General features: G+C 44.7%; 1 protein-coding gene across 1 annotated transcript in view; it reads right to left on the bottom strand.

The window, feature by feature from the left end:
* Nucleotides 1–27364, bottom strand: part of LOC112261821 (formin) — a 60787-nt gene extending 33423 nt beyond the window's left edge. The window contains 11 exon segments of the mRNA XM_024437441.2: nt 92–221; nt 1156–1244; nt 1903–1964; nt 7312–7399; nt 13745–13886; nt 18332–18552; nt 18554–18637; nt 18639–19007; nt 20514–20575; nt 24148–24268; nt 24606–27364. Coding sequence (XP_024293209.2) covers nt 92–221; nt 1156–1244; nt 1903–1964; nt 7312–7399; nt 13745–13886; nt 18332–18552; nt 18554–18637; nt 18639–19007; nt 20514–20575; nt 24148–24268; nt 24606–26525 — 3288 coding nt within the window. The 5' untranslated portion in view covers nt 26526–27364.
* Between the last annotated feature and the right edge of the window lie 332 nt (nt 27365–27696).

Here is a 27696-nt window from a genome sequence, read left to right as displayed (position 1 = left end):
ACACACAGGGTCAGCATGATAAAAGCTCATACACTGACAAAGCAATAAGATTGCAGTCATGTCATGTAAGTCATGTCATGTCATGTCTTACTTTGCTCACGGTGGAGACTATTTCTACTTTGCGGTGGATGGAAGATATGCAGTCAAGGAAGATAGACTGGAATATGATGCAGTGGGACCGGCCAGAGAAGTCTGGAATCTGGGAGAGTTCATACAAGAACCTGCACAAGAGGAAATAATGTGTTATGACAAAATTAAACAAAATGTCCAACAGGAAGAACTATTTTTAATCCTTGGCTGCACTGCTTCCACACACACACACGGCTGAGTCAGTATGGCTTTTAACTAGCAGCTGATAGTCATGAGTCTTTCTGCTCTAATAGTTTGATAGGTCCAGGGTCAACTAAAGGAGGACGGGAGCACTGATTGGTCAAATGTAGTGTCAGGCCGACTCATGTAAACAGGGACATGTCTGTAATATCCTGTGGGATTAGGCTGCTGATGGATCAGACACTGAGTGGGTATGAACATGGCCCTCAGCCCCACAGTGACAAGTCATTAATAGGCCAGCTATGTTTAACCCCCATGGGAGGAATGCCGCGCTGAGAGCCAGCCGCCGTCCATCTCTGCCATTCACTCTGAGACACACACACACATATGCACGTGTATGTACACCCACACACATGCACACATACACACATAAGCCCATTCCCTCAGTATAGAAGACATGAAGGTTGCAAAACAGACCAGGAACAAATATTTACTGTCTGAGGAAGACTAAGGAGCTTGGTTTATTTACTGCTTGAAATGATAAATAAACACAAAAGTGATGCCACCTTTTCTAAGTGATGTTTATATAAAATATCTCCCTATAATGGTTTGGCTGTAAAGAACCATCAACGTGATGAGTGAGCTCAGGCTGTCAAAGACCAAACTGTTTGTCTCTGTCTGTACACATTAAAAACCACATGATGTGTTTCTAAAAAATCTCTAAGACAAAACCAAAGTACCCTCTGAAATTGGCATGGTGAATTCACGGGAGGGGATGGCTTTCTGTGAGTATGAGCATCTAGTTCTCTGACTCCAGTAGAAGTCAGGGTCCAGTGTTCTACCGCCCTCTCTCTGAACCCTTGGATGCTGGAGAAGCACTCTTACTGTTCAGGCTTGTCCAGTAGCTTCACCTCGTCCTCCTTGGACGTCTCGTAGTGTGTTTTTATCTTCTCCAGCTCGTCATTCGTGGCCCTCTGTGATCACACACAATCAAAACAGTTGAGTAGACAACAATAAAGCTGTAGCAGCGAATGATATAGACAGTCATTACAAAACAAGAGGTAGAATAGCAATGGATAAATGTTGAGTGTGACATCCTTGAGAAATTGGCTGTAGACTAGCATATGTTATAGAGCCCTGGTGTAGTGTCAGTGGTGTAAAGTTCTTAAGTAAAACTACTTTAAAGTACTACTTAGGTCGTTTTTGTTGGGGTATCAGTACTTTACTATTTCTATTTTTGACAACTTCTACTCCACTACATTCCTAAAGAAAAGAATGTACTTTTTACTCCATACATTTTCCCTGACACCCAATGTACTTGTTACATTTTGAATGCTTAACAGGACAGGAAAATGGCCCAATTCATGCACTTATTAAGAGAACATCCCTGGTCATCCCTACTGCCTCTGATTTGGCAGACTCACTAAACACAAATGCTTCATTTGTAAATGATGTCTGAGTGTTGGAGTATGCTTTTGACTTTTACTTAAGTATGGCAATTCGCTATTTTTCCACCACTATGTAGTGTTAACAAAAGCATACTGAGTGAGAAAAACACTTAAAAAGGAGTTTAGATTCTCACATTTCTCTCATGCTATTGAATGACTTTACAGCACACCTTGGAATACTCACATTTTCATATAAAGCCTCGATGGTCTCCAAGTCCACCACAGAGTTATCTACACTCAAAACAGCTGGAACAATACATTCATTTATTAGAGACAATCTCTTGTAAAGATGGAATATGTTGGGCAGGCATGCTGTTTAAATTCCCTGCTGCCTGGGTTTGGTGCCCAGGCCTGTTAACCTGTGAGGGAGATTACATTCATATAGGCATGCTATGTACAAAACTATACTTTACAGAAATAATACCCATGTCTATTATTTGTTAACTCATTTCAACATTAAACACCTTTTGAGATCTGAAATGTCTGACAAACTTAGATTATGTAGTGAACTATCACTTTAAAGTGACTGAACGAGAGTATTAGGGAGTGGTGGGTATCGGGGCGTGTGGTCAGGCAGGCCAGGGCAGTCATTGTGTCAGAGCAGAGCCCCACACGGGAGCTTTCCTCTCAGGCCAGGGGTCACAGGAGAGAGCCTATAACTGCTTAACCCCAGGACCTGCAGCCAGAACTACCACAGTCTCCAGTAATGATCTCTAAAGTGGGGACTCAGAGGGAGAGGAGGGAAGAGGAGGGGAGGGGAGAGAGAGAAGGGGAGAGAGAGAGAGAGAGAGAGAGAGAGAGGAGGCTCCACTCTTAGAAACAGTCTCCAGTAATGATCACAGTCTGCCGTAATGATCACAGTCTGCAGTAATGATCTCTAAAGTGGGGCTGCAGAGGAGAGGAGAGGAGAGGAGGAGAGGAGAGGAGAGGAGAGGAGAGGAGAGGAGAGGAGAGGAGAGGAGAGGAGAGGAGAGAGTGAGAGAGAGAGAGAGATTGAGAGAGAGAGAGTGAGAGAGAGAGAGAGGAAAGGCTCCACTCTTAGAAACAGTCTCCAGTAATGATCACAGTCTGCAGTAATGATCTCTAAAGTGGGGCTGCAGAGAGAGAGAGGAGAGGAGAGGAGAGGAGAGGAGAGGAGAGGAGAGGAGAGGAGAGGAGAGGAGAGGAGAGGAGAGGAGAGGAGAGGAGAGGAGAGGAGAGGAGAGGAGAGAGGAGAGGAGAGGAGAGGAGAGGAGAGAGGAGAGGAGAGGAGAGGAGAGAGGTGAGGAGGGGAGAGAGAGAGAGAGAGTGAGAGAGAGGGAGAGAGAGAGAGAGAGAGAGAGAGAGAGAGAGAGAGAGAGAGAGAGAGAGAGCGAGAGACAAGGCTCCACTCTTAGAAACAGTCTCCAGTAATGATCACAGTCTGCAGTAATGATCTCTAAAGTGGGGCCGCAGAGAGAGAGGAGAGGAGAGAGGAGAGGAGAGGAGGGGAGAGAGGTGAGGAGGGGAGAGAAGAGAGAGAGAGTGAGAGAGTGAGAGAGGGGGGGAGGCTCCACTCTTAGAAAAAAGGTGTTATCTAGAACCAGGAAGAAACATTTTGGTTCCAGGTTGATGGTTCTCCAAAAATGGTTCTCCTATGGGGGAAGCCAAATAACTTATTTGGAACCCTTTTTTCTCAGAGTGTAGAGGAGAGAGAGAGAGATATAACGATAACCTTTTATCAGATGGGGTGAAAGTAAGCTGGAACGGTACAGAAAGGATACCGGCCAAATAAATAGTGGGGGTACTCATAAATAGTGGGGGTCATTTATCATGACCGCATGTCAGTCATATTTGTCAGTCATTTTTAGCTGCAACATCGAGAGCATCCTGACCGGTTGCATCACTGCCTGGTACGGCAATTGCTCGGCCTCCGACCAAAAGGCACTTCAGAGGGTAGTGCGTACGGCCCAGTACATCACTGGGGCAAAGCTGCCTGCCATCCAGGACCTCTACACCAGGCGGTGTACACACACACACACACACACACCTTTTCCGCACTATTGGTTAGAGCCTGTAAGTAAGCATTTCACTGTCTACCTGTTGTATTCGGCGCACATGACAAATAAACTTTGATTTGATATGAAAAATAGACAGTGAAATCTTGCTAAGGAAGAGATGAGTGGGTGAGAACGAGATGTGCGGGGAAAGCAGTGGACACATAAATTCAGCTTACAATATTTGTTTAGGCCGAATGATGACAATCACTGAATGTCATTCATAATACTTTTTGGTGTTTTGTATGTGATTTTAGAGTGGAGTAGTCTAATAGTTGGAATAGTAACTGAATGTAGGCCTCACACACAGCCTAGCCTATTATAATATGAACTCCTGCAGAATGAAGTGTTCCTCGTACTAAAATGTTAGGCCAAATGTTAATTTTGTCTCGGGAACAGGAGTGGAGAAATTTGATTTCTTTCTTTCAGAATCCTGAAAGAATGCAAATGTACAGTTAGAGACCTGTTGTTTATCGTAATGTGCAATTTATTTCAGCGACATAAAAGCTGACAATATTTCATTTTCATCCACATAAAATATGCATCCAAGACAAACTGAAATACTACTGATGTCATTTGTAACGTCCCTGGTCCCTAAACGTCCTCGTTTTGAAATGTCATAAAACTATCTCCATACTTCCATGAATTTGTATGGGTTACCCTACAAATCCTGTGACACTTGTGGGGAGTCACAAAACAAAACGGAGTACATCATTGTGTTCGTAAGAGTGTCATCTTTCCATTGTCGGTAGGCTAACCTCTTCAGACACTACAGACATTTTTGGGAGAATACCAATTTTCGTGATGTGTCCTGGTGTGACAAACAGCACTGTAGCTCAGCTACAGATGCGGAAAGCCCACATAGACGGACGTGGTGGATTGAGATGCAGCCCATGAAAAAAACTGACAGGTTTTGAGGGGATTCTTTTATCATGTTGATTAGATTGCTGCACAAGTGTAAAAGTCCATGTAAAACAACACATCTTTCCTATTAGGCCCATAGAGACCCTTTTAAATAATAATGATTCTATATGTAATTCTGTGATTAGGCCCATTGAGACCCTTTTAAATAATAATGATTCTATATGTAATTCTGTGATTAGGCCCATAGAGACCCTTTTAAATAATAATGATTCTATATGTAATTCTGTGATTAGGCCCATAGAGACCCTTTTAAATAATAATGATTCTATATGTAATTCTGTGATTAGGCCCATAGAGACCCTTTTAAATAATAATGACAAACATTGAGACCCTTTTAAATAATAATGACTATATAATTCTGTGATTAGGAAGACCCTTTTAAATAATAATGATTCTATATGTAATTCCAGGAAGACCCTTTTAAATAATAATGATTCTATATGTAATTCTGTGATTAGGCCCATTGAGACCCTTTTAAATAATAATGATTCTATATGTAATTCTGTGATTAGGCCCATAGAGACCCTTTTAAATAATAATGATTCTATATGTAATTCTGTGATTAGGCCCATGAAAATGACAAAGTGCGTTCACACATACTGTAGGAAGTCCCCGTACCAGGAAGACATTTGATCTACTTTCACCCCTGCTTGTCAGCAGTGCGAGAGAGAAAGAAAGTAAGAGAGGGAGAGCTCTGCTCAGTGTCTCAGAAAGAGGAGTCACAGCTTTATGGCTGGTTACAGGTCAGGGAGGAGAGAGGAAAGGAGGGGGCAGACTGGGAGGGATGGCTCCTGGTCTCAATGGCGATATGGATCTGTGTGCTGTTAGCTGTAGACTGCAGAGCGACCCCTGCACTCAGATCAACCCAGAACAGACCCAATGTGAGTGGAAACAAGCCCCTCTCTACACCACTGTGGCTGTGTCATGTCTGAGAGTCGCACGACTAGCAAAGAACCACCAGTGAAGTCGAGCCAAAAGCACATGACTGTACTGTATACAGAGACACCCCTGGAGTCATTAAGACATGTTAACTTCTATCTCCACAATAAGAAGAAATAGTTCTGCATCCCAGAATCCAAGCATTCTTCCAATGACATCCAGAGCTTCCCCAAGCCCCTACGACCAGCTGAGGCAGCAGGGCAGCCCAAAATGATGCATCAAAGTGGAGAGCATACTGGATAGCAGGCTGGAGGTGGAGGGACTTTTCCTACCTCTTAATAGAGTGGATTACCTAAGGCCTCAGCACGCCCGTCATGCACCCGTCAATCATACACCAAAGGAGGGCCAAAGCGCAGTGCAGCACAGTGCTTTGAGCCAAAGGAGGCCAGGTCCGGATATCTATCCACACCGGGAGATCAAAGGAACCCTGTTGCCACCTCACTCCCTTTCCCTTCACTTCACACCCATCGCTCAGGGTGTGTGTGGTGTGCCTTGAACTGCGGTGGCCCAGGAGGTCCCACAGCCAGGCTCAAGCCCTCCGTTGGCCCCCACTCTTCCCTCTCCCTGCCCTGGGCCACCAAACCCCTGCCTCCCCTCACTCCCTCCTCCCAAGTGGCTGTAACTACATTACATGTCCCATGTCCTTTTAATTTGCCAACAAAGGGCAGGCAACTACTTGTTAAGCTGCTCTGCTGCATTGTCAGATTCAAATTGTCCATTTCACCTACACCTCCCATTAAGGCTGTAGGAAGCAGGCTCACGCTGGGAGAGAGCAGACTCTTTTATTGGGGGTTCTTTACCTCGACACTGACAGAGGGAGAAGGAGAGAGAAAAAATGATCACAATCAAAAACGGCAGCTTGGCCCAATGTGTTGTTTGGTTTGCATTGGGCCAAGCGTTTTTATGTGGCGGTGCTGTGTCTGCTGACTGCGAAGGTGGATTTATACACACTCAGATCATTAGCAGGGTGTCGCTCCCATTAGGCGGTGGAAACCGTCACTGGCAACAATAAACAAATCTGCCAGGCTGGCCGCATGCTCAGACTGCCAGGCGCTCCACTCCCAGTCCCAGTCCCAGTCCCAATATCAACCCAGTTGGCTGTCACCAACGGCCCTAAACCATGCACGCCTAAGCGCTGCCTCAGACATTCCCGCCCCATTCACATACATTAACATGTGCAGTCAAATACACATACACAACCAAATACTCCACTCCTCTTTAGTGCAAGAAGGAAAATATAGATGTGATTTTGACCAGTGCATGAACGATTGAATCTGGGGAGACAGAATTGCAAAAATGGCTAATTTCATTCCAATGCTGTTCACTCACAACATTATGTACTAGTCTGGGAAACTGGGGGCACTAGTCTGGAAAACTTGGAAATCTTCCACATTTGACATGAAACACAACTTCATCTATAAAAGTGGAACTATTCACACATTAGGGTCTGTCAAGAAGCAGGAAACAATTTGCAGTGGGCTTCAACATTTCTTCTTTCTAAAATAACTACTTTCATCATTTTTATGGCATTTAATTTTCTAATCAGGTGAAAATAGGATTGTAACTGAAGTTTATCACTATTTAATTGAAAAAATGACTGTTGGACAGAGAGGAAATGACAGGTTGTCAGTAATATAGACAATATCCTCCAGTAATAATGCACCAAACAGAGTGGTTTTAACACAGTTAAGGAGTTCCTATTTGTTTGCCCTCACCTTTCTGAATGTCCTTCATTTCAAGGTGAAGACTTGAGATGAGGATGCCTACTGCTTGGGAACGTTTCCCATCCAGCAGCTTGATAATCTGCAGAAAAGACATGAATATCATATTTTAATCACAGTGATTACATCGAAGAGTGAGAATTCCATTGGATTACACATCCTCTATTTGATCACCATTACCATGTGACTGAAGTGGCACAGTTTATACAGTTGATAAGATGCAGACCAACAGTTAATCTTAAATTCAAGTAATAAGATTTATTTGACTAGAATACTAGAATATGATTTAATATGATATATTCAGATGAAACAGGGACACAGGTTAACATCATCCACAGTCTTTTTCCCAGAGAGGCCAGAAGAAAATATCAGTTAGTCACTTCCCAGAGCAAGACCACTTGAAGATAGATTGACTCTGGTAGGGGAGAGAAGGAGTGCTCTAGAGAAGAGCCATTCTAACATCTCTGTGGAGCGTCTGGATTGACCCTAAATCCACACTAATCTACACAGTGTCATAATCCTTCACGGTCCATGATAACAGGCTGAGAGACAGTGAGGATAGAAACCCACACGCCACAGACAGCAGGACTTATCGAATGACATCACTAAAAATACAGAGCACAGAGTATAGAGAAAAAGTCCCCCCGTTAAAAGTGCATGATATAGTCGGAAACATAAAGCCACAGGAAAGTAAAAAAGTAAAAAATGAAACCATAAAAGGACATCTTTTCAGTCTGGAAGAACAGGTTTTTTATAATAAACTATAAATTCACAGGATTTTTATTTGTGCCTACACATGGTCACAATGACTTATTACTGAATTACCCATGAAGCTAGAAACAGTTTTGGCAAGGTAAAGCCCAGCTCTACAACCTAATGTCTCAGCCTTCTTCATTAGGTAACGCTGGCCGTTATTACTGCATCTCAGCTACTGGGCCATCCAGTGGGAACCAAGGAGCAGAAGCCTTAGAAGTGAGTATTGCGTTACAGAAGGTAGGATGCATACTGCTTCCACGTCATTACCATTATCACTGAGGATCAACCTGTATGGGGACATGAGAGGGGAAGCAGGCAGAGTGAGAGGCCTTCCCAACACCTTTAATGAACTGCACTGTTCGGGCCACACTAAAAGCTTCCCAGTAAACCTGGCCACTCGCTGTGGCCCCAGAAGCACCAATTAGCCTGTCTAGTTGACTTACTGAGAAATTACAACTGATCTGGAGGAACAAACCTGGATGCTTACTCTCAGACACGGAAGGAAGCAACGTTATGATGCTGATGCTGAGAGCTCGGTTAGAAACCCATGATGAATATAACAGCTACATCCAGTGGACACTGGGAGAACTACCCACCAGTCCAAGTCAAGGTGAAGTCCTTCCAGCAGACCAAAAAAACACTTGAAATATAGAGGAGACATTGGTTTGACACTGAAATGAAGATTAAAATAACAAAAGGAAGAGGGAGTGCTTTGAGGAGTAGCAGGTGGCTGGTGTTGGGGAGAGGGCACCAGGTTCATCAGAGAGCTGATAGTTTACACAGCCATGGCTGAGGGGGCAGGCAGCTAGACAGGTGCCTGGGAGCCAACCCTGTCAGAGTTCACCCACCCTGGAGATACGTTACAATAATAAATGGATCAAGAGAACACATCAATAACACCCTCCACTGAATGCTCAACATCCCCACACAACGTTCTGCAAATCTTACAACCACTCTCCCACTCAACACTCAAAATATGACTTTAATAAACCCCAGTGTGAACGATTATGTCATCGCTAAAGATGTAGGGTCTGAACAAATTAAAACCACTATTTGTTTTACAGAGATCCATGGGTGGTGGGAATTACTGTGCAATGTTTTACTGTTTTACTGGTGTTTACGCAGGCTGTATTACTGGTGTATACGCAGGCTGTATTACTGGTTTATATGCAGGCTGTATTACTGGTGTATATGCAGGTTGTATTACTGGTGTATATGCATGCTGTATTATTGGTGTTTACGCAGGCTGTATTACTGGTGTATACGCAGGCTGTATTACTGGTGTATATGCAGGCTGTATTACTGGTGTATACGCAGGCTGTATTACTGGTGTATACGCAGGCTGTATTACTGGTGTTTACGCAGGCTGTATTACTGGTGTTTACGCAGGCTGTATTACTGGTGCAGGCTGTATTACTGGCTGTATTACTGGTGCATATATGCAGGCTGTATTACTGGTGTATACGCAGGCTGTATTACTGGTGTATACGCATGCTGTATTACTGGTGTTTACGCAGGCTATATTACTGGTGTATACGCAGGCTGTATTACTGGTGTATACGCAGGCTGTATTACTGGTGTATACGCAGGGCTGGGGGGCAGTGGGTGGGAGTGGGGCACTGTCAGGGTTTCCTCATCTCCTTAACGCAGCACAGCACCCGGATCCTGTAGCTCATTATCCTCACACCCAATATGCAGCGACACGCGCATCCTCTCCTTTCCACTTCAAATGCCCCTACAGGTGTCATCTCATCTCCTCCAGCCCCACTGTGGAGCCGAGTGGAGCCACATGGCTACAATTACCCCCAGTCTGGTCTGGTGTGTCCTGGGCGGCCATGGACTGTGGAGGCTGACAGAGAGCTCATTCCCCTGCATGTCATCTCTGCTGCTTTGATATGATAATCAGTGGCGGGAAAGAAAAAGGCCTCCAGAGAAAACAGCAGCTTTCAGTTGTATTGGACACATGATACAGATTAGCACTTCCATGTACAGACTCACCCCTCTACCATTCCCTTTCCGCCCCAACTTCCACTTAGGGTCCTGTATGTAGAGTTGTGCATTAGGAGGGATGGGAGAAGAATGGCTAATCTCCATAATGCACATACACATTCCATCCCCCCCCCACCCCCCCCACCCCATCACACCCCCGACTAGGCCCACAGGTGTTATCTGATCTGGCAATACTTTCTGAACAAGTTACAAGTGCGTCAGGCATGTATAGGTGTTCTGTCATCACACACACCACTGTGTGCCCTACGGCGAACATGCTTAGTGCAGTGAAAACCATCATGTGTGCAGAGTGTAGCTGCTCTTCATAAAGTTGATGGAGACGACTACAGGGCAGAGATTAAATTACTTGTCTCTGTGTCGTGTAGAACTGTATCGGTGTGGTGGCGAGGCCAGGACAGGACTATTGGCTTGTCAAATCTCCTCGGGGTAAGATATTGCAGAGTAAGGCAAGACAGCGCTCTTGATTGACCCCATGTCTCCACAGGCCCAGTCTGGCTCTGTCTGTTAGCTAGCTGGATGACAGTCTGCTCCCCCCACCACCTCTCTCCAGCTCCCCTCATTCCAGACCCCCTCTCCTTCTCCCTTCCCCCCTCTCCATCCTCATCTCCTCCACCTTTCCACCCTCCTCTACACTCTCCTCTCTTCCCCATTCTCCATCCCCCTCTCCCCCCTCCTTTGTCTAGTCAGAGCCAGTACTTCTGGGAACCTATCAACAGACGATGATTCAGAGAGTTTGAACGTTGGAAGATAAACTTTTAGGGATAAAAGATGAAGCAGTAAACAAGTTACTTTTGTTTAGCTGACCCTTCTAAATGTGTTTGAGTGCCAAGGGGCTGTAGCCAACCCTTTCCACAGTTGTGGTAGTGTCTCCAAGTAATCATAGCTGAACACAGGCTGCTGTCTCTGGCCTGAGTATAGTACGGCCCCTAGTACAGCTCACTGCTCACGGATATCTATACCACATACTGTATCTACTATCTCAAATAAGAACTACCAAGAAAAGTATTCCCATTTCTAGTGGGTATGTGCATTTGTGCCCACACAGCTCAGGCCAATGCTCAGGCCCCATGTTGTTGTCAAGTCCAATGCTGCAACTCTGCACTCCTGCAGCCGTGTGTGTCAGCATTCCCACTAACCCCATGGCACTGAATGTGGCGTCTAAGCAGTTAAAAATCGGCCACTAGCCCAGACTGTCCCCTTCCCAATCCATACACATTGTCATCAATCTGTCAAGGCTCCAGTCCACTGTAGAGGCCTCTGTGTGGGTGTATCCATCCAGTCTGGTCACTCTGAACCCACAAACATTTGATCCAACTCAGATAGCCACAGAGAGACTCCAGGGTGGCTTAAGTTAGCGATTAAGAGCGTTGGGCCAGTAAACCAAAGGTCGCTGGTTCAAATCCACGAGCCAACTAGGTGAAACATCTGTAATTGTGCCTTTGAGCAAGGCACTTCACAGCTATCAATTCTAGGAAGAAAACATTATCGTAATGTTCCCCTAATGTTTGAGTGTCCTGTTTTCCGGTTGTTAGGGGAACATTCGATCTATGATAGCAAAAACCTTTTTAGCATGTTTTGGCGTATGTCTGTTGGGACGTTGGTGGAATATTCTCCTAACCCTCAGAAAACTGGACACATGAATGTTCTTGCAATGTTCCCATGAAATGTGTCTAGAACACTAATATATTACATTCTGAGAACATGGCAACCATGTTCTGTGTACAGTACCAGTCAAAAGTTTGGACACACCTACTCATTCAAGGTTTTTTATTTATTTTTACTATACACAGCCTGAACGTGTGTTTTTGGGTCATTGTCCTGTTGAGAAACAAATGATAGTCCCACTAAGCGCAGAATGTTGTGCTAGCCATGATGGTTAAGTGTGCCTTGAATTCTAAATAAATCACGGACAGTGTCACCAGGAAAGCACCCCCGCACCATCACACCTTGTCCTCCATGCTTCAAGGTGGGAATCACACATGCTGTGATCATCCGTTCATCTACTCTGCATCTCACAAAGACACACGGTTGGAAACAAAAATCTCAAATTTGGACTCATCAGACCAAAGGACAGATTTCCACTGGTCTAATGTCCATTACTTGTGTTTCTTGCCCCAAGCAAGTCTCTTCTTATTATTGGTGTCTTTTAGTAGTGTTTATTTGCAGCAATTCGACCATGAAGGCCTGATTTACGCAGTCTCCTCTGAACAGTTGATGTTGAGATGTGTCTGTTAATTGAACTCTGTGAAGCATTTATTTGGGCTGGAATCTGAGGTGCAGTTAACTCTTTTTTTTAAATGTTTTATTTCACCTTTATTTAACCAGGTAGGCAAGTTGCTTTTGCCACGTTGCATGAATTGTGTCTATAACATTCATATCTTAGTTCTGAGAACATGGTAACCACATTCAGGGGGAAGTTCTATTTGCCATTAAGGGAATGGTCTCTTGCAAACATTCCTTGCACATCACAGGAACATTCTTATGAAAACGTTAGTTAATGACCTAATGAGACCCTTAAGGGAGTGCTCTCTAAAGTCGTGGGAAGTTTGTTGTTAGCTGGGTTGACTCTAACTGCTCCTGTAAGTCATTCTGGATTGTAAAACCAGTCCTGCCAACTATCTTCTGTCTCACTGACCCTGCCTGCAGGACTGGCTGGCCCCTAAGTCAGCTTCGTAGCTCACATTGATATCTGACCAAGCTGCATTAGCCCAGGAAAACATTAGTAATTGTGCATGTTCTATAATTTCTCTCAAACGATAACTATGACCAGGTTCAGTAGGAAAATAACTATCAGACTTAGTTGAAAGTACAATCCAAAGAACATTCCAAGCCATGGCATAGAACAGTTTAGTCTGCAGCTGATTGTGAAGTGTAAGCAGAAGGTCTTCGAAAGGTGGATTCTACTCAGCTCTGCTTCCATTCACAGAGCCATAGAGAGGAGAAGAGAACTGAACTCACTGCCACCTGATAGCTTGCTTTGACCTAGTGCAAGAGCTGGCTACACCAATCACCAGGAATTGGACAGTTGGGAGTAAGAGGAGAAAAGGGAGGGGAGCAGTTTACTCCTTGCACACTTTGTGTTCTTTCTAGATTAGACTCCATGTAAGGCTGGGATCCTTACTTGGGCTAATTCAGCAGAGCTCCTAATGGAATGTTCCAGAGGTAAGTGGTCTAGGGTGGAGAATATGGGGTAATCTGCTGACACCATTGTACTCATTTAGCAGATGCTCTTACTGGAGTAACAGTAATAATGTCCTCAAAAATGTGTTTATGTCAATATTTTCTTTCTGACTACCTAATCTCAATCATTCCTAATATTGACGAGGAAACTCGAGTAAAGGAAATATGAATTTAAATGTGCCACTAACGCCCTCGTGTGGTAGCAATTAAACACCATTACGATGACAAAGCATTTTCTTTCGAGAAGACAGGTGTCTGAGAATTACAACGTGCCATGCAAAATATAGTGTGTCGTCGATACTGATAACAGCTTTAGAGTTACAGCATATGGGTCCCTGCATGGAAAGTCCAATAGCACTCATCACTTTCCAAGCCCAAGATATTTAAGATGCTCCTCCTGAGAGAGGAAAAACAGATGGAGCCAACACAATATAATAGCAGCAGCATGGGGGAGAGAAGAGAATATATGAGTTAAACCAACCTTCTTAGTCTTGGCCTTCTTCTCAAAGGTGTCTGAGAGGGGCTTCTTCTTTGGCTGCAGAGTGGCCTTCGAGAACAGGTCCTCAAACTCCTTGGTGTCTACGATGTCTGGCTCCTCCAGAGAACCCCATAGTGTATTATTACTGGAAACAAGAGACAGGCTTTTAGTCTGGGGCTGGGGGAGAGATACCCTTCTATATGCTGAGGAGCACCCCAATTCAACATAAAACCCTCTTTAGTGACAGTGTTACTGTGATGAAAGAAGAGTGCGTTACAGAGGTGACTTCTTGGGAGAAGTAGAATAGCTAGTGGACTGCTCAGTACAAATTGTCCTGTGACAGAGATAAACAGATATGAAGCAGTTTATTTGATGTTTACTTGGGCTGTCCAGTGTTTACTTCCATCTTTTGATTTATAGCAGACGTTTGCTGGAGTGAGAATTTGAAGAATGCATTTCCACTTTTTAATAAAGTGACATTTATGACTGAGGCTTCTGAAAATCATGTGAGTTAAGTGTCCCTGAGTTTGAGATGTGAGATTTCAGCACTAAAGGAGCATTTCAAATAAACTACCAGGAAGATAGGAGGTATTCTGTTTCCTCTGTTGCTGGGTAACGCTGAAAGCAAACAGAGAGGGAGTCTGAAGATGTCTCTGTACAGGAGTCTTCCAGAGTTCAGCCCTGCTCTGCTACCATTACTTTCCATTCCTCTTTTAACTCACAGAAGACAACTACCCCTTGGGTCAGACAGTGCGGTAGCCTTAGACTCGGCATGATACGTGATCCAGCCTCCTAGTCTCTGATAATGCAGGGAGAGGAAGATGAAGTCAGCAATAACTCAGCCTGTTTATAGCCCAGGTCAGGCAGCTTCACAGGCAGCAGGTTTATTGAGACAGTTTCATCAGGACCCACCCACGTGAGCAGAGTTACTGTATGTACACTGAGTATACCAAACATTAGGAACACCTTCCTAATATTGAGATGCACCCCTCTTTTTGCCCTCAGAACAGTCTCAATTTGTCGAGGCATGGACTCTACAAGGTGTTGAAAGTGTTCCACAGGGATGCTGGCCCATGTTGACTCCAATGCTTCCCACAGTTGGGTCAAGTCGGCTGGATATCCTTTGGATGATGGACCATTCTTGATATACACCGGAAATGGTTGAGCATGAAAAATCCAGCAGCGTTGCAGTTCTTGACACAAACCGGTGTGCCTGGCACCTACAACCGTACCCCGTTCAAAGGCACTTACATCTTTTGTCTTGCCCATTCATCCTCTGAATGGCACACATACACAATTCATGGGCGGCAGGGTAGCCTAGTGGTTAGAGCGTTGGACTGGTAACCGGAAGGTTGCAAGTTCAAATCTCCGAGCTGACAAGGTACAAATCTGTCGTTCTGCCCCTGAACAGGCAGTTAACCCACTGTTCCTAGGCCATCAAAGGGATCCTTTATAGAAAATAAGAATTTGTTATTAACTGACTTGCCTAGTTACATAAAGGTAAAATAAATAAAAATGTTTCAATTTTGTCAAGGCTTAAAAACCCTTCTTTAACCTGTCTCCTTCATCTATACTGATTGAAGTGGATTTAATAAGTGACATGAATAAGGGATCATAGCTTTCACCTGGATTCACCTGGTCAGTATGTCATGGAAAGAGCAGGTGTTTTTAATGTTTTGTATACTCTGTGTATAACAGGTCATGTTAACTTTCAAAGTAGAGCTAATCTACTGATACTACTGTGTAATGTTGCATGATTTAGCAACTTTCTATAAAGGATCCCTTTGTAAAATGTAATAGGCCTACTGTTTGACACTTTTTACACTGATTTTGGCTTTTGGTAGGTTAAAGCACTGTATCCATACTGTATATACAGTAGATATGCCTTAAATGTGTTTGGGTTCTCTCTAGTCATGTCATGAGGTCAGGGTTTGGCAGGCCCGGGTTGTTCCACCCGAGAGGAGACATTTTACAACTGTGGAGACAAAGTGAACTCAACAAACATTCCAAAAAGTTGGCAAGCTAGTCATGGCTGAAATACCACAGCAATCAACCACATAGCCAGAGACTCAATTAGGGTGAAGTGAGTCCAATTGGGTCCTATTTGCTATTGGCTTCCCACAGCGGTGGTGAAAGTAACTGGCTGGGACAGCCCAGAATAAGCTTTAACCAAGAACATAATGTTACTCCTGAAAATCCACCCTTTCATTTCATACTGCCTTCACAGGGACCAACTCAAATAACTCCATGCAATGGGCTCTGACTCCAGCACGCTGCAGTGGAGGAAACAATGTCAGAAAATGTTGGGAAAGTAAATCTACATAAACTCCACTTAGCCTTTGTGATTCCACGGTAGACAACATTTATAAATGACCGGATCATGCCTGTATGTTCATTTATGCATTTCCCCTATAAGTCATGTATGCAATCCCCTATATGTCATGTATTCAATCCCCTATAAGTCATGTATACAATTCCCCTATAAGTCATGTATAAAATTCCCCTATATGTCATGTATTCAATCCCCTATATGTCATGTATACAATTCCCCTATATGTCATGTATGCAATCCCCTATAAGTCATGTATACAATTCCCCTATAAGTCATGTATACAATTCCCCTATAAGTCATGTATTCAATCCCCTATATGTCATGTATTCAATCCCCTATATGTCATGTATTCAATCCCCTATATGTCATGTATGCAATTCCCCTATATGTCATGTATTCAATCCCCTATATGTCATGTATGCAATTCCCCTATATAGTGCATTCGGAAAGTATTCAGACCCCTTGAATTTTCCACATTTTGTTACGTGACAGCCTTATTCAAAAATTAATTACATTGTTTTTTCCCCCTCATCAATCTACACACAATACCACATAATGACAGTGCAAAAACAGTTTTTTATACATTTTTGCTATTTTTATTTTTTTTAAATTACAAAACTGAAATATCACATTTACATAAGTATTCAGACCTTTTACTCAGTACTTCGTTGAAGCGCCTTTGGCAGTAGATTACAGAATGGATTCTTCTTGGGTATGACGTTACAAGTTTCTCCTATTCTTCTCTGCAGATCCTCTCAAGCTCTGTCAGGTTGGATGTCAGGTCTCTCCAGAGATGTTCAAGTCTGGGCTCTGGCTGGGCCACTCAACGACATTCAGAGACTTGTCCCGAAGTCACCCCCTGCATTGTCTTGGCTGTGTGCTTAGGGTCGTTGTCCTGTTGGAAGGTGAACCTTTAACCCAGTCTGAGGTCCTGAGGGCTCTGGAGCAGTTTTTCAAAGAGGATTGCTCTGGACTTATCACCGTTAATCTTTGCCTCGATCCTGCCTAGTCTCCCCGTCCCTGCCACGGAGAACATCCCCACAGCATGATGGTGCCACCACCATGTTTCACCGTAGGGATTGTGCCTGGTTTCATCCAGACGTGAAGATTGGCATTCAGGCCAAAGAGTTCAATCTTGTTTTCATCAGACCAGAGAATCTTTCGCCTTTTGGCAAATTCCAAGCTGGTTGTATTGTGCCTTTAGTGGCTTCTGCACTGACATGCACTGTCAACTGTAGGACCTTATATGGACAGCCTTTCCAAATCATGTCCAATCAATTGAATTTACCAGAGATGGACTCCAATCAAGTTGTAGAAACATCTCAAGGATGATCAATGGAAACAGAATGCACCTGAGCTCAATTTTGAGTCTCATAGCAAAGGGTCTGAATACTTATGTAAATAAGTTATTTCTGTTTTTTATTTGTAATAATTTTGCAAACATTTCTAAAAACCTGTTTTCGCTTTGTCATCATGGGGCATTGTGTGTAGATTGCTGAGTTTTTTTATTTATTTACTTCATCCATTTTAGAATAAAGTTAGAACCTAACAAAATGTGGAAAAAGTTAAGGGGTCTGAATAATTTCCGAATGCATTGTATATCATGTATGCCATTCCCCTATATGCATGTAGAAGATGTACCCCCCACACTGCAGGAACACTCCAACAATCCCCTGCTAAATTTGCTGAAAGAAATCCTAGGGGAAACACTAGTGTTAACTATTCCTTCCTATTACAGGTGCCTCATAAAGCCTGCTCTGTGTACACAGTCAAATTGTGTATATCTTCACATTTGTTTGTTGACCTGGCCTTATTTCAAAGTGTACTGTATTTCCCCTCATAATGTCCATTAGCCCAAAAACTTGTTACAGTTAAGAGTCCTGTTTAATTCTGTTCTCCTGTAAACTTTATAGCAGACATGAAACCCCTGTGGCCCACTCAACCCTCCACCATTGGCCAGGACCAGAGAGTGTGAACCACAAGTCAACTTCCTCTACTAATCCAGCCATAGAAATACAAGGCCATAAAGCTGGGAGCCTGGTATCCAGCAATACAAACCACAGCCACTGGAAATTAGCTGAATAATCCACTACATCTCACTGGGGCACCTGTACTCATCCAGAGTACTGGTGCAGGGGAGGTCAACCCAGCCTGATGCATTACTGAATGACAGTGTCTCTGTACCGGATGGCAGTGACACACTGGGGAGACAAGGATGATAATAAAGCTTGTGAATGGGCTATAGAAGTAGTACATACTTATTGTCTTGGATCTGTATCCTCGTCCAGTATAGAGGCTTCATGGGAGTAGCAGGTTCCAACGCAGGTTTCCTTGGGGCCTTCTCTGCTGCCTGGCCGAACCCAAACCCAAATAATCCACCCCCAGGAGGAGGGGGTGGGGCACACCCAGGTGGAGGGGGAGGAAGGGGAGGACCAGCTCCAGGTAACCCCGGAGGAGGGGGAGGTGGGGGACCAAAACCTGGGAGGGGGTGGAGGCGGTGGCCCCATGTTGCCAGGTAACGGGGGAGGTGGAGGAGGAGGAGGAGGAGGTGGAGGCGGTCCTGATTGACCAGGGAGGGAAGGAAGGGGGAGGGGGCGGGGGAGTTGGGCCGGGGATTCCTGAGGCTCCTCCATGCAGACTCAGGTTGAGTTTCTTAGGCACGTTCTGACTGGGGCCGAGACTGGGCCGACTGGCCTCACCCTCGGGCGTCCTGAGGAAGGTCTCCCTGTCTGTCTGGATGCAGACATTCCGAAAAGTTTTGGGAGGCAGGTCGTCCTCGGTGGACACGCAGGCCTCACGGAGCTCGCCCATCTCGTGGCCAAGCCTGAAGGCCTGTTGACGGTCTGTCTGCATCATGCAGATGACTCCCTGCAGATGGGACATGGCGACAGCATGCTCCCCTCGCACCTGGAAGATCTGTAGCTCAAAGTCTGCCTGTGTGGAGCAGGAGCACAGAGATAAATCAGAAACATCCCACTCAGCCATATGAAACAGAATCACATACTGTGGGGCTCCAAAAAGACCCCTGGGTGACTCAAAATGTTCATCATGACCTTCATGAGATGAAATGTAGTAATTTCTAACATAATGCCCACTCATTTTCATTCCAATCTTTCATTGCCAACCGAAAAGTACAATGACTGACAACATAATGAAGAGCTAATAAGCTTGATGTTGATAGACGTTTCAAACATCAACACAATCCAGACAAACTTGAGGAAAAGTGTAAAGGAAAATATTTTCCTATGTATCCGACACATGTTCCTTGTTAGCATGTGGTCAGCTGGGAAAATGTGTTAGGCACGTTTCTATCCTTTCTCATGGTTTAACTACATATTTAGGAGTGTCAATATCATGGCCTAATGCAAGGGATGAGGGACAAATGACAGGGTAACACACAGAGGAAGACAGAGAAACCTATATCTGCAGAATCAGCACTGCTGTAATAATAGTAATTTTAAGACACACTTTCCAGACACTTTGCTCCAATAAGCTTGATCTTCAAAAAAATTGTTCCATAAATAAGGTCAATAGTTTGCTCTGTCATCTGGCATGTTTTGACATGCATTCTTATTCATCTCAGGCTGATCTTGGAAGACAGAGAAAACATTTGACTACTCCACTGAGACCTGTGAGAAACTATTTGAAATACTGTTTTCAGTTGCACCTCCTTGGCACCGGTGGCTCAGTTAAACAAACAATGCATTATAGTGCTTCAGTGGAATCTAGTAAATTCATAGGGTAATGGAGACATTTCCAGTTGGAGAGAGACAGTTCAGTAAATTAGATATCTGTGTGCATCCAGCATCCAGGTTGTAAATGGTGATCTTATTTCATATGAGGACATCACAGCTTCCAGAATCAATGCTGACCGCATATCAAATGTGAATGTGGTCTGTCCTACTGGAGGTGAGCACTATCACAGTCAAACACATTTGACCATTTCTATGCTGACAAAACCTTGGGACTGACAACAGTGTTATACCACAGAGGTGTGTCAATTACTGAGATGCTTTAGTTGAAATGACCATTTGAAGGAGTCAAAAGATGACACCAGACCCACTTTGACATACAGTTTTGAATAAGCCCAACAGGTGAGGCGAATAACATTTAGATAGACACTAAAGTCTGTAAGTGTTCTATGGTGATGAAGTGTTAACCACACTATGGGACAAGCTCAGACATCCAGCGGGGAGAGTCCACTCACTAAAGACACAGGTTGGCTTTGCTTCTGTGGTTGATTGGTGACATCTAGTGTCTCTGAAGAAAACTGCAGTTTCCTGGGTTCACTATAAGGTACTTTGATATTACATTCCAGGAGGACATGGTGAGGTGACTACAGTTGCAGACCTCTCTCTCTCTTGATTGAAACAAACCCCAGCGCTGAAACCAGTAGGAACTATATGTAGTGAACTGCTTCGCACAAGGAGATGAACTTACATGTACTTTGTCCACCTCCTCTTTGCATTCTCTCTTCAGCTGTAAGAGGGCAGCCTGGTGCTCTGTGAGGGAAAAGAGCACAGACACTTACTGTAGGACACCATAATGTAATAAATATTTCTACATAAATACAATTACACAGCGTAAGACCATCTCAAATGTCTCGCTAGTTTGAAGGATTATTTTCATGTCTGCCAGAGATGACACTTTCAAAAGCCATCAAATTTACTGGCCATTCATGAGATAATTTACTCTGTGATCGTACATTAACCAGTAAAATAGTGACATGCACACAAGATGAACCTATCATTGCAGGGGTAACTAATATGGCAGTAAAACATCATCCTCTCCTCTTCCATATTACACTAGGCTGATGTTGAGAGACAAAAGAGACATGCCTTTGTCTCGACAGACCACTTGAAGAACAATAAAGGACATGAATCTATTTTTTAAGACAACAGGAACATCTGACAACAGTTACTGTAGGGTGGATCACTTACAGCTATGCCAGTAAAAGCGCCTATTTAGGAAACTAAACCAACCTGTTTTTGCTGGTACCGTGAAAGATATTGAATTTTCAAACACTGCTTTATTTATGTTGCTTCGTTATCCCACAGTAAACTATAGTAATATATAGTTTATAAGGCCAACATACACTGAGAGTGAAAAACATTAAGAACACCTTCCTAATATTGAGTTGCAACCCTCCTTTGGCCCTCAGAACAGCCACAGTTCGTCGGGGCATGGACTTTACAAGATGTTGAAAGCGTTCCACAGGGATGCTGGCCCATGTTGCCCCGAGTGCTTCCCACAGTTGTGTCAAGTTGACTGAATGTCCTTTGGGTGGTGGACCATTCTTGATACACATGGGAGACTGTTGAGTGTGAAAACCCCAGCAGAGTTGCAGTTCTTGACACAAACCGGTGCACCTGGCACCTACTGCCATAAACTGTTCAAAGGCACTTCAATTTATAATATTTGAATGTTTTGTACACTCAGTGTATGTGAGAATAAGAATGTCTTCGACAACCACATCAAAATAGTTTAAAAAAAATCTAATTGTGCAATGAACTATATAAAGAGATTCTGGCAGTATGAACAAGTTAGCACACTCAGCAGTAAAGCTATTTGCACTAAGCAATCTGTTGTAGATGGGATATCACAGTATGCTTGTTTGGTGTTTTAAAGTATGTAAGTGTAGCCATGGTTTTAGAATAAGAAATATATATTTTATACTGAAGAATATATATAAATGCAACATGTAAAGTGTTGGTCCCATGTTTCATGAGCTGAAAGAAAAGCTCCCAGAAATGTTCCATACGCACAAAAATAATATTTAGTTAAAAAAATTTAAAAAATGTTTACATCACTGTTAGTGAGCATGTCTCCTTGCCAAGATAATCCATCCACCAGACAGGTGTGGCATATCAATAAGCTGATTAAACAACATGATCGTTACACAGGTGCACCTTCCGCTGGGGACAATAATGGGCCACTCTAAAATGTGCAGTTTTGTCACACAACACAATGCCACAGATGTCTGAAGTTTTGAGGGAGCGTGCAAAATTGGAATGCTGACTGCAGGAATGTCCACCAGAGCTGTTGCCAGATAATGTAATCTTCATTTCTCTACCAACATCGCTTTAGAGAATTTGGCAGTATGTCCAACCAGCCTCACAAGCGCAGGCCATGTGTAACAACACCAGCCCAGGACGTCCACATCCGGCTTCTTCGCCTGCACGATCGTCTGAGACCAGCCACCCGGACAGTTGATGAAACTGTGGGATTGCACAAACGAAGAGTTTCTGCACAAACTGTCAGCAAGCGTCTCAGGGACGCTCATCTGCGTGCTTGTCGTCCTCACCATGGCTTCGTAACTGACTTCAGTGGGCAAATGCTCGCCTTCGATGGCCACTGGCACGCTGGAGAAGTGTGGATGAATCCCGGTTTCAACTGTACCGGGTAGACGGCAGACAGTGTGCATGGCTTTGTGTTGGCGAGCGGTTTACTGATGTCAATGTTGTGAACAGAGTGCCCCATGGTGGAGGTGGGGTTATGGTATGGGCAGCCATTAGCTACAGACAATGAACACAATTGCATTTTATCGATGGCAATTTGAATGCACAGAGATATCGTGACGAGATCCTGAGGCCTATTGTTGTGCCATTCATCTGCTGTCATTCCCTCATGTTTCAGCATCATAATGCATGACCCAATGTCGCAAAGATCTGTACAGAATTCCTGGAAGCTGAAAATGTCCCAGTTCTTCCATGGCCTGCATACTCACTAGACATGTCATCTATTGAGCATGTTAGGCATGCTCTGAACTCTATGAGAAGGAAATGTCTCGTGCTGCATGAGGAAAATGGTGGTCACACTAGATACTGACTAGTTTTCTGATCCACACTCCTACTTAAAAATAAATAAAGATATCTGTATTCCCAGTTATGTGAAATCCATAAATTAGGGTTTAATGAATTTATTTCAAATGACCGATTTCCTTATATGAACTGTAACTCAGTAAAATCTTTGAATTTGTTTAACGTTGCATTTATATTTTTGTTCAGTATATAATCAGAAACATGTCATGTGTATCTGAGACTTTTATTATGACATTGCAATATATATTTTATGTTGGGACTTCTGAAAATACCCTTCCCAGACTCACCTGCACGTGAGGAGGAATTCACATGAGAGATGATGTGTGACAGATAAGTGAAGATGTAACCTGTTGTGCCCCTAAAGTTTGTGTTACTGCTACTTGGAATGATTCAACTATAGAAAATAACTTGATGGTAACTATTTATCATTGGGCCCTTAGGGGTAAACAATAGATAGTTAAGTAAAATAATTAGGGTTACACAAGCAATTTCTACAAACCAACAATGGTAATGGTGTGTGTGTGGGTACGTGCCTACAGTATATGGATGTGCACACACACACACACACACACACACACACACACACACACACACACACACGTAAACATGTTTTCCTCAACCTTCCAAACTCCATGAGATGGCCTGATATAGCTGCCACATAGCTCTGCTCCAGTACAGCAGGTCTTCTGCAACCAACACATTAAGTTAAATGAACTTCTCCCTGTAATGTTATTAGATCAGCCTATTTAGAGTCCTCTGTACCTTTACCCTATTTGTGTGAGTATTCTTCTTCAAAGAGAGACAGGCTGAGAGAAGGGCAGGCTGCCCACCCCTAGCCTATCCCCAAACTACCTCCCAAAGCTCCACTATACTGTGTGATTCTACCAGACGTCTCAACAGACAGCAGCATTACTGTGGAGGGAAGGTTTCAGTGCGTTCCTGCTTTAAGTGGATTAAGGGTTATCTTACACTCTGTCACTGTGATTAGCTGGCTCTGTAGATAGCAGCAGGGCTGCACTACATGTTTGTGTCACCTCTCAATTAGACTAAATAGACCGATTCTGTAAGGAGAGCGTCTGCCCTGGATAAACCAGGGTGGAGGCACTCAGTTTATTTTTGTTAAGACTATCTTGTCTTGTGAGAATTAGTTAAGGCAGACAACAGCATACATGCATTTCTTAACAGTACATTGTATGATACTTTAGACGCAGTGTTGAGTAAGTGGAGAGCTCCAGGATGGTGCAGGTCCTTACCTGCCTCGGTGTACCTGAGCCCCACCTTCTCCTCCTCATCCTTGGGCTTGGGCGGGGGCCAGATGGCCTGGAGCCGCCCGGGGGTCCGGTCCTCACTGTCTGTAGGGGAGGTGACCTCAGACTGGGAGGAAAGACAGCAGATCATTCCTCAATTAACACAGAACATACAGACTTACAGAACAGTTGGTGCCCAGGATAAGAGTATCTGCAATCTGACTGAAAAGTCAACATGTGATAAGACATGAGAACATCTCAAATCAAGATCATGACCAAAATTAATACCCTACTGTCCTGTCTGTCCTGCCTGCCTTGCAGGTCACAACAAAACACAACATACACTTCAAATGGCTCTACATTCCTACATTTCAAAACCTTGATGATCTGAGAACAAACAAACAACAGGGTTCTATAAGATACAGAAGGAATAAACCTTTGAGTTGGACACAAACAGTACATACTTTAGACTCCGCTGGACCTTTTTGCTCACTGCTGGGAGACTTGGAGGTTCTCTCAAAGATGGATTTCAGCAGGTCCTTCTCACTTTTATTTTTTTTCTTGACAGCCTCTAAATCCACAGGATCCGCTGTATCCCTTTTAGCAGGTTTGGAGCTGAAGAGACTCTTAAACGTGTTTAATGTTGTGTCTGAGGCTTTCCTGTTGTCTGCTGGTGGGGTGGTGGGGATCAGCTCTGGACACTGGTCTGTCGCCCCCTCCTCCCCCCTCTCAGGCTCCCTGTCTCTGAGCTCTAGCAGTGGGTCCGGCTTGTCCTCGGCCTTGGTCCCGTCAAGGTTGAGCAGCTGGCTGAGCTGCCCCAGGAGATTACTCTTGGTCTCAGACACATGTTTGGGCTCAGGACGTTTCTTGGGGGTGCGGCTACTGGAGGTGATCTGCTCAGGGAAGTTATTGGCTTTGTTGACGGTCTTCTTCAGGCTCAGAAGGGCCAGGTCAGCGTCTCTCTGTTTGATCTCAGACACTGTCTCCCTCTCTTCCCCCACAGCCCCTTTCCTCAGAACCCGCAGTCCACTGAACAGGGCAGGCAGCTGGAAGGAGGGGACATGGGAGGAGACTGTGCCACTGGAGGGGGAGGCGGAGGGTGAGTCTGTGTCGGGCCTCCTTTTGACAGTCATGTCGCCTTGGCCCCTGGGTGAGACAGAGACAGGAGTGGCACTTGGCTGGCTGTCAGTTGGGGACTCTCCAGGAACACGCGACACGGCCAGACCAGTCCTTAAAATACCTTTTCTCACTTCAGTGTCAGGCTGCTTTTCCAGGCTAGGAGAATATGTCTCTGCTGCTTCAGGTGGCTTCGACTCAGAGAGGGTGGAGTGGGAGTCCAGGCAGTGGACATGATCTTTAAGCTCCTCAGTTCCAGTGTTTTCCCCAAAAATCTCCTTCCTCTGTCCAGAATCTTGGCCCTCTGGCTGTCCTGACTGCAAGGCAGTGTCGTCTGCTGCTTCCTCTGATGTCTGGGGTTCAGAGGTGAGAGACCAGTTAAGAAGTGAAGCCACTGCAGAGTTGTCTCCAGCACACATGTCAGTAAGGCCCAATACCTCCTGGCTGGTGCTGAAGCCTTTGGCTACTTTGTGGTGATGATAGCTGGACCCCTTGGCACCCATGGCTGCTGCATCCACACCCACCTCCACAGGCCTGGGATCAGTGTAGAGGTCGGTGCTGCAGCCGTCTCCAGGCACTTGTGTTTTGGAGACAGAGGAGAGCAGTCCAAGGTCTGTCCCACTGTTAGATCTGCCCATAAACCTTGCAGAGTACAGAACAGAGGTGTCTTTGAGGGATCCCTCCACAAGACTATGTGGCTTAAACACAGGCAGCTTTAAGTCTGTCTCAATGGCACCTCTCACTGGGCCAACGGGTGGCAGCTGACCCTTGTTATCATCGAACACTGCCACTGTCCACTGGTCAACGTCAGGTGGGGAGGACATTCCAGGGGTGTCAGGCTTGTCCGATTGGCTGAGGCTGCTGATCCCCTCCTCATCTTCCATCTCTGTGTCGCTACAGATCTCCACCATTGTAACCTGGACCAGACCTGGGTCGGCCGTGGAAACAGACACCTGGCCAGCGTTAGGAGAGGTCACAAAGCTACTGGACTCATTCTCCCATGATTCAATCCTGTCCTCTCTTTTATGAAGTACCACACTCATACCCCTCACGTCACTGATAACATCCAGGGTACTTTGATCACTGACCCCTGTGAGATCGTTCTCTTCATCAGACAGGGTCCTGAAAGCCGTCAGCACCGCAGTCTCCCCCGCTAGCCTCTGAGGCTCAGTCTTGTCCCCACGTGTAAACATAGTGGATATCTTATTGCGGAACAAATTGGATTGCTGCTTCCCCTGAACCTCAGAGCTATTACTTACACTGTCCATTTTCACAGAGCCCTTAAATGCACTGTAGCATGTACTTCGGGCAGTGAACTCTGGGTCGGCAGGTAGCCTAGTGTTATGAGCGTTGGGCCAGTAACCAAAAGGTTGGTTCGATTCCCTGAGCCGACTTGGTGAAAAATCTGTTGATTTGCCCCTTGAGCAAGGTATTTAACCCTAATTTCTCCTGTAAGTCGCTCTGGATAATAGTGTCTACTAAATGACTAAAATGTAGTCAGCCAGCCAGGTAGAAAGGCTACCCCAGTACAGTCTGTCCATTCAGTGTCACAAAAGGATCATCTCTACACCTCCAGCTGTCTAACCTGCCAAACTGTGTCCACTTTTACTGGTTCCAATGAACAAAAGGCCTTTGTGAGGACAAATCCCCTAGCTCTTCTTACCCTCTCCAGGAGGGCTCTAGCTATAACCCCTGCTATCCTGTAATCCCGGTTGGCAACACAAAACCTTGCTATGCTGTGAATAGACAACTTTCTTCAATCACAAACAGCCTCTACTCTACATTTTCCAGAGTTCCAGAACTTCCAGTTTTGTAGAGCAGAATTCCAATGACGTGCCCGGTCAAGTCAAACTGTTCAGAGGCAGGAAGCATGTCCCGGAATAATCTCCCTGGGAATCCAGGAGAAACAAATTATCACTTTCTCAGGAAAACAACGGAACAAGTTATTTGAATTTGGCCCGGAAGGTTCCAATACTCCTCTCCTACTATATGTGTAGATACAGAGACCTGAGTCAGAGCTACTGTCCGAGTTTCCCTCCTGGCATGGTTCTTTTCCCTCTCTTCCTGTGTGTATATGTGTACAGAAGAGCTCTGTGTTCCTGAGAAAAGCCTCCAGGTTGGAAAAGAATGCGGCACACTGGTCTATCCGGTCTGGCCCCGCCTCCCCCCGCCCTGACTGGGAGGGAACTGTGGCAGCAGGCACCACAGGTGTCCGGTTACTGCTTCTTACTTCCGCAAAATGGCAACCATGGGTAGCTGGAGCTCTCTGTTGATTAGCGCTGTGCTCTCTGAGTGAAGTGTAAGAGTGGGGCTGCTAGCTAGTTAGCTAGCTAATCTCCTGATGGTCAGGTGGACCGCAGGGGAGATCCAGCCCTGTGTTACTCTGCTCTTTGCTCTCTGTACTATTACAGCATAGGGCTTAAGCTGTAGTGATTAGTC

Source organism: Oncorhynchus tshawytscha, linkage group LG11 (genome assembly GCF_018296145.1).
Source record: "Oncorhynchus tshawytscha isolate Ot180627B linkage group LG11, Otsh_v2.0, whole genome shotgun sequence".
NCBI classification, from domain to species: domain Eukaryota; kingdom Metazoa; phylum Chordata; class Actinopteri; order Salmoniformes; family Salmonidae; genus Oncorhynchus; species Oncorhynchus tshawytscha.
Note: the sequence above shows the minus strand (reverse complement) of the source record. Positions and strands in the feature narration are given on the sequence as shown.